This window comes from Plectropomus leopardus, chromosome 24, assembly GCF_026936395.1.
Source record: "Plectropomus leopardus strain MGB_pleo_1.0 chromosome 24, ASM2693639v1, whole genome shotgun sequence".
NCBI classification, from domain to species: Eukaryota; Metazoa; Chordata; class Actinopteri; order Perciformes; family Serranidae; genus Plectropomus; species Plectropomus leopardus.
The window spans coordinates 727,407-735,000 of NC_142199.1; the positions used below are offsets into that span (position 1 = coordinate 727,407).

Consider the following 7,594-nt stretch of genomic DNA (forward strand, 5'->3'; position numbering starts at 1 on the left):
TTGTACTATTTAGCACCAACGTTACAGAAAAGTCTCCACGCTGCAACTAACAAGATTATTTCTAATATTTATTACTCATATTATTTTTAATATTTATTATTTATTTTGGTTTATAAAACATCAGAAAGTAGTTTAAAAAATGTCTTTAAAGTCTTTTTTTTTTTGTCCAAACCAACAAAAACGTTTCGGTCATTGTGATATGCAAACCTGAGAAAAACAAACAAACAAACAAACAAACAAAGTATGATTTCGTAAACAGCGTTTTTTTCAGCCCATGGCCGTCAGCACGGCGTCACACAGCGCGCTCAGTCGGCGCCGCAGCTGTCCGCTCTGCGTCCTCAGCAGCGCGCAGGCAGCTGCGGCGGCGCTCCGGCGGCAGAAGCGCTCTCCCTGCAGCGCGCCGCTCAGCTCGCCGCTCAGCCGCCGCGGCAGCCAGTCGGCGGGGACGTCCAGCTCGCAGCGCTCCATCGCGCCGCTCTTCACCTCCAGCTGCAGGCGGGCGGAGCCGCGGGCGCCCGTCACATCGTCCCTCAGCTCCAGGACGGTCCGGACGCTGAATTTGGGCGTCTTGCCGAACGTCCAGTCCCAGCCGCGCAGCTCCGCCGCGCACCGGCCGATTCCCGGGAACGCCGCCTCGTCGTCCGGGTCGACGAGCGCGGAGGCGGCGCCGAAGCCGAACTCTGCGGGTCACAGAGGAGTGATGTCACAGGAGGGCTCTTCAAACCCGTCACAACTTTATTTACAACAGACTCCTGCACAGGGACAGCATGTTTCCATGGCAACAGCAGCGGCTGTTTTAAATGAGCCTCCTGAAATTATTCATTCATTTTATTTATTTAGTTATTTTATAAACTCATTCATTTCAGAATTATATACGTATAATTTCTAAAACCACATTTATTTATTTATTTCATCTTGTTTTTCAGAGGCACATTATTTATTTATCACATGGGAATATTTTTTTAATCTAATTTTATTTCATGGATATATTCGTCTAGTTTTATTATTTCACAGCCCTATTTATTATTTATTTATAGATTTATTTATGTATGAACCTTTTTCATCGGTAGATTTATTTGATGGATATGTTGATTTATTTCAAAGGCATATTTGATTATTTGAATTTATTTATTTATTTGATTTAATTTTGTTTTTTATCGGCATATTTACGTATTTCATGAGCATATTTGATTTATTTATTAATTTCATAGGTTTATTTATTTATTTGTCTGTCCGTTCGTTTCGGTCTCATTGCAGTGGGTTGTCACGACGATGGTGAGGTCACACATATGATCTTTGGCGTGTTTCCGTGGTTACCTGCGTTGTACTGCTGCTCCAGCGCGTCCAGAAGCTCCTCCCACTGCAGCGAGGGGGCGTGGTCCTGCAGGTTGGCGACGGGCGAGGGGACGCTGGGCGTGGCGTTGCTATGGATACCGGGGCACGAGGGGCGGAGCAGGTCGCTGAGGGCGGAGCGGTCGGCAGAGTGCAGCAGCGTGCAGTGATGGTACGACGACTTCCTGCTCAGCCTGGACGCACTTCCTGTGAACACGGACGACACGTGTGGGCTGCAGTGCACTCTGGGATTTGTAGTCTACCTGTCCCGTCCTACCTGAGATCTTGAAGCGTCCGTCGAGAACAATGTCGAGTCTGTCGCTGGCGCGCACGTCCAGCTGCGGTCTGAGCCGCCGCAGAGCGTCGGTGACGACACGCAGGTTCCTCTGGCGGTCATACGCCGTCTTGGACGTGAAGAACGTCAGGTTGAGGTTCCCGAGGTCGTGGAAGACGGTCCCACCGCCGCTGCGCCTGCGGGCCAGAGGAACCCCCGCCCGCCTCATGGCCGGCAGGTTGCACTCGCTCCACGGGTTCTGATGGCGCCCGATGACCACGGCGGGACGGTTCCTCCACAGCAGCAGCACGCCGCGACGCTGCAGGTCCACGTTGGCCTCGATCCAGTCCTCCAGAGCCAGGTTCTGGAACACGTCTGTGGACCGCGAGCGCAGGACCAGCCCCGCAGCGCCGCCGCCGTCGAAGGACAGCGGCCCCGCAGCGCCGCCGCTGGAGGACGACGTCCTGCACACAGCGAGGGACAGCGTCCTCCTGAGGGGAGACAGCATGGCGTCCTTCAGTCAGCGTCCTCACCGCCACCTGCTGGACGCATCTGGAACAAGACGAAGACGAAAAATATTCACTGAAGAGAAAACTGTTGAAAATAAAAAATATACATTTTATTTTTTAAAGTTTTAATTTAATCAAACAGATTTTATTTTCAGTAACTAACTTTACTTCTGTAATTCTTTTTATATTATATTTATTTTTCTGATTCATTTGATTAATTTTGTGTTGTTAATCTGATGTTATTAATTTAATTTCACTTTTTAGCGATGACAAAGTTTATATTATTTATTAACTTTAATTTATATTGTCTTTAATTAATATAATTTCAATTAAGTTATAACGGTAATAATTTAAAATTTTTTTTGACTAATTTCATTTTATTTTCTATTATTAACTGTGTTTTATTAACTCTTTTATCTTTATTCATTTGATTGTATTTACTTTTTAGTTGTAATGAATTTATTCTATTTTTTTTTATCTCTAATTGCTTTTATTTTATTTTGTTTTAAAATTACTCTTATTATATTTTTGCTTTATCTTTATTTATTTTGTAATTTTTGTTTATCTATTATAAATTGATTTTTTTGAATCTGTTATTATTTTTTTATTTGTAATTGTCATTAATTTAATATTAATTGTTTGTTATCTGATAATAGTTTGATTTCTTATTAAATTAATAAAGGATAAAAATAAATCAATGAAACAACATTAGTTCAGTTTAATTCGTTGATGTCAAAAAAAATTAAAAAATTAAAAAAGGTGAGTTTTTGTTAAATTTAATTAAATATTTTTAATAATATTTACTTAAACTATTTGGAAAAAAAATGACCACAGTTAGCATCCTGTCTGTTAGCATTTAGCATTTAGCTCCGCCGGAAAGATTTCCCTGAAAACCAAAATAAAACTTTGACTTTTTACATTGAAACAAACATCCGAAAACAAACAAATAAACAGACAACAAACAACAAAGAAAATAAACACGAAGGTTTGTTTGTTTGTTTGTTTTTCTCTCACTGACCTGAACTGAAGAGCGACCGGCGCGAAGACGGACGATAAACAGGACGGACTACTTCCGCTGCCAAACTTCCGCTGATAAACTTCAAAATGAAAGCGATATAGTGTCACACCAAAAATGAATAAATAAATAAAAGTATGTGAAATAAAATAAAACTATTAGCCTTGTGCTACAGAAAAAAAAATATTTAACGAGAAAATAACTTTAGGAACTTAAGAATAAAATTAAAAATTAAATATTTACTCAGCAAAAGTAAATATACATAAAGATTTTAAATTCTAATGCTAAACATTAATAATTTTATTAGCATTTATTTATCTATAATCTATTTTGTTCATATTAAAACTTATTTTTACATTTTGCAGTTTAAGGATAATTAAAAAATATAATTCTGCTGCAGAAAGCTTTTCTAATTTATTTATCATATTAATTGTGTATTAAAATAAATGTTATTATACTGTTTTATAATTCTGGTCCGTTATCATTAAATACATGACTTTATTGTGGTAAATCGGTGTTTTCTTCATTAAAATAAGAAAAAAGTGATGTTCTTATTCTGTGCTCTTATTCTGAAGGGTAATACCCTTGAAGCTGATGACTTTCCGGTTTAGTTCTGACCTCGGTGCCACGCTTTGAAGGCACCGGGCTGCGCTGCGACCTGCCTGAGAAAGGTTCCGACCTCCAGGAAAAGTCGCTTTAACGAGAAATTAATTTAATAAAAAAAAATAAATAAATAAAAATAAAGATGACGAAGATAATGATGATAAATTAAATGTAATTTAATTAAAAATTTAAATAACAAAAATAAATAAATAAAAAATAAGAATAGAAAATGAATACATACAAAATAATTAAATAAAAGTAGTATCTGACATTAATAAATAAATTAATTACTAAAATTAACAACTGACAAAAACAATAAGTGACCCAAAAAACAAAGTGACATAAAATCTTCAAATGAAATAAATGGCAGAACAGAAAACAAAATGAATACAAATAAAATAAAATAATCTGGTAGAAGAAATTATTAACAAGATTAAATAAAAATAAAATTAATACCAGATTATTAATAAATAAAATTTAATCAAATAGAAAAAGAATTATCTGGTAAAATACAAACAAACAACCTTAAAAAATTAAACTGAAAAAATAAAAAAAAAATTGTGGAAATCAAATGAATAAAATATATTATTAATAGATAAATCAATAATTTCACTACTTCAAAAATAAAATAAACACAAGAAAAAAATAAACAAAAACTAATAAATAACAGATTAAAAAATTCCGTGCAACAATTTTAAAACCTAAATCAATCACAGAGCACCGTCCAGGAGCCAAATATCAGCTGCTCGTTTCGTCTCAGCGGCCGCTGACATCGTCACCGTGAGGAAGAAGCAGAGAGGCGACCGAGAGAGGAAGACCGTGACCACATCCTGAACACACACACACACACACACACACACGCACACACACACAGGGCGTCACAGTCAGCTGCAGTCGCTGATCTTTGAGGTGAGAGCGGATTTTATTTCTAATTAAACGTTTCCTCTCTGCTCGCTTTCATTCACACTTTTTGCTCGTTTAGTTTTTGACGCTAAAATGCTGAAAAACAGAGAAGCTGTTTCTGATCACTTTACCGAGTTTCAGCGGTTTGAACGTTACGCTGCAAAAACAGAGAGATAATAACAAATGTGACTGTTTCATGTCAACGTTTAAACCTTTGAAATGCAGCAAATCGGCTTCGTTTCTGTATGAATAAAAATAAATCGATCAATCTAAAAGAACAGGACAAAAGAAACGGGCAATTTAAAAAGACGTCCAAAAAACGGCAACAAATCATAAAATAAAATAAAACAAAATTAAATTAAAGTAAAAAGGAAAATAAAAACAAGAAAAAGACCTGAAAAAAAGTACTAAAAAATTTTTTAAAATTATATATGCTGTAATATCTTTTGAATATATAATTCTAATAATAATAAATATAGTTTCTACCCGTTTTTGATCATTTTCTTCTCTCTCTTTAATTAAAATGAATGAAAATGAATGAAAATGAATTTTCAGGTTGTTTTTTGTCACCTTTTAAAATAAGATCAATGTTTTGCGATTTGCTGATTGTCTTTTCGATGCTTTTAAAAAAAACTGAAGTCCATCCAGGTTTTAAAGGGTTAAAAGGAATTTTGTTCTCTCTACAAATCTGAAAAACTCTTTAAAAAAAGATTGTATATGACGCCGAAGCAAACTGAAACTTTTGGAAAATATCTTAATACAAAACAATATTTTGTATAATTTGTGTTGATTTTCATGCAAAGTTGTGAGAACGTGGAGGCGTGTCTTTAAGAGAAGACGATGGTCTCCGGGTGTGAATTCTCAGAAGAGTCCTCTTATCACACGTTCACACTGAGTCACACACACACACACACACACAGAGACACACAGAGACACACACACACACACACACACACACACACACACACACAGAGACACACACAGACACACACACACACACACACACACACACACACAGAGACACACACACACACACACACACACACACAGAGACACACACACACACACACACACACAGAGACACACAGAGACACACACACACACACACACACAGAGACACACACACACACACACACACACACACACACACAGAGACACACACACACACACACACACACACACAGAGACACACAGAGACACACACACACACACACACACAGAGACACACACACACACACACACACACACACACACACACACACACACACACACACACACACACACAGAGACACACAGAGACACACACACACACACACACACACAGAGACACACAGAGACACACACACACACACACACAGACACACAGAGACACACACACACACAGCGGCTGTGTGGTCGACGTGGCGTCACAAAATAAAGATCATCATCTACATGGTCGGACATTTTAGTTCAAACCAGTATTTTTTTTTTAAGATTACTTATGAAGGAAATAAAATAAAATTAACAAAATGTGGAAATAAATTAACAGAAGATAAATAAAATACATGTATAAAATTATAAAGTAAATAAAATAAATTAATAAAAGATAAAAATGGATTAAAATATGACAGATAAACATAAATAAAAAATTATTTGCATAAACAATTCAATAAAATAAATTTAATGACGGTAAAAATAAATACAATCAATTTATAACAGATAAAAAGACATAAAATACAATTAATAACAGATTTTTCAAAACAATCAAATTGTGCAAATAAAATTAACAAAATTGATTCATAGCTGATAAAGAAATAAATAAAATAAATTTCATAACATTAAGTAAAATATAATTAATAACAGATGAAAATTAAATTAAATAAGTAGCCATCAATAAATGAATAATAGATAAATAATATTTAAACCAGTCAAATCAGTAGAAACAGCGGCTCCAACTGTCCAGCTCCAGCAACAATGTTGCTTCTTGTTGCAACATTGCAGCAACATTTTAGGGACAATCTGAAATTGCTTAGTAAAATATGCACACAGAGTCTGGAGCTATTTGTACAAACAGTCATTGATTTATGGCCAAATTTTGTGAAGAGCTACGGCACAAACATATCCTGCACATTTTGTAATGATTGGACAAACAGTTTCGGATTTATAGTCGGATTTGTGGTCTGCCACGCCCTTTTTTTGCGCTTGTGGCGACCCCTCGTCGTGAGTTTGAACAAACGTTTCAGGTTCGTGTTGAGATGAATTCCTGCACGATTCGTGATGATTGATCCAACGGTTATCGAAACTAAAAATTACAACTACAGTGAGATATCAACGAGCTCTTGAAGAATTTTGATACGTTTTGTCCAGAATTGATCCACAGAAAATTTGACACAAATCAGATTCACGGTTTACGGGAAATAAGTTGTTTTTTAATGACCTTTTAACAGTCGAATCTTTGACTCTTCCAAAGATATTTCTGGGCTTTTTTGTCCTTTATTTGATGGGACAGAGTATTCGTGTGAAAGGGGGACAGAAAGGGGACGACATGCAGCAAAGGGTCGAGGCCGGAGTCGAACCCGCGACTGCTGCGAGGACTCAGACTCTGTACATGGGGCGCCCGCTCTATCCACTGAGCTGCCGATGCCCCCAAATCTTTCATTCTTAATTACAGCGCCCCCATCTGGCCGAATTACGTCATATTTCTTGGGCAGCATTTGCACGCAACTTCCAGTTATTGGTGAAAATTTCATGCGAAAACACGCGAAGAAAAACTGCTAAATGTTCTGTTCTGTTATACAACGTGTAACAAGTCAGGTGTCCACGGAGAGACAACAGCGTCCCCCGATTCAGTGTTTCCTTATATCCGAACTCCTCAGAGTCCATTATCACAACAGATCACAATGTCAGTAACCAGACTTCCTTTGTGTCTTTCAGATCCTCAGAGTCACATGAACACACACACAATCATGCATATCAACA

The 7,594-nt window shown here is 37.2% G+C and overlaps 2 protein-coding genes across 5 annotated transcripts in view; one reads left to right on the top strand and one right to left on the bottom strand.

The window, feature by feature from the left end:
* Window positions 1–47: 47 nt before the first annotated feature.
* lipt1 (lipoyltransferase 1) lies at window positions 48–3,204 on the bottom strand. The gene is made up of 4 exons (XM_088074729.1): window positions 3,134–3,204; window positions 1,610–2,158; window positions 1,318–1,539; window positions 48–680 (listed from the first exon to the last, which is right to left on the bottom strand). The coding sequence occupies exons 2-4, from the start codon at window positions 2,112–2,114 to the stop codon at window positions 268–270; spliced, it is 1,140 nt and encodes a 379-aa protein (XP_087930855.1). The 5' UTR covers window positions 2,115–2,158; window positions 3,134–3,204; the 3' UTR covers window positions 48–267.
* A 1,345-nt stretch (window positions 3,205–4,549) lies between these two features.
* LOC121940558 (uncharacterized) overlaps window positions 4,550–7,594 on the top strand; it is a 12,871-nt gene continuing 9,826 nt past the window's right edge. For 3 of the 4 annotated variants that reach the window (XM_088074136.1, XM_088074137.1, XM_088074139.1), the window contains exons 1-2: window positions 4,551–4,642; window positions 7,550–7,594. The exon at window positions 7,550–7,594 is cut by the window's right edge. The gene's annotated coding sequence lies outside the window, so the exon portion shown is untranslated. Of the gene's footprint in view, window positions 4,643–7,549 lie in introns of all 4 variants that reach the window. The other variant, XM_088074138.1, reaches the window with a different exon arrangement.

Coding starts and splice junctions, on each gene's coding strand:
- lipt1 (XM_088074729.1), bottom strand. CDS start 2,114: ATGCTGTCTCCCCTCAGGAGGACGCTGTCCCTCGCTGTGTGCAGGACG. Junction 1,540..1,609: donor CGGACGCTTCAAGATCTCAG/GTAGGACGGGAC, acceptor CCGTGTTCACAG/GAAGTGCGTCCAGGCTGAGC. Junction 681..1,317: donor GGAGCAGCAGTACAACGCAG/GTAACCACGGAA, acceptor TGTGACCCGCAG/AGTTCGGCTTCGGCGCCGCC.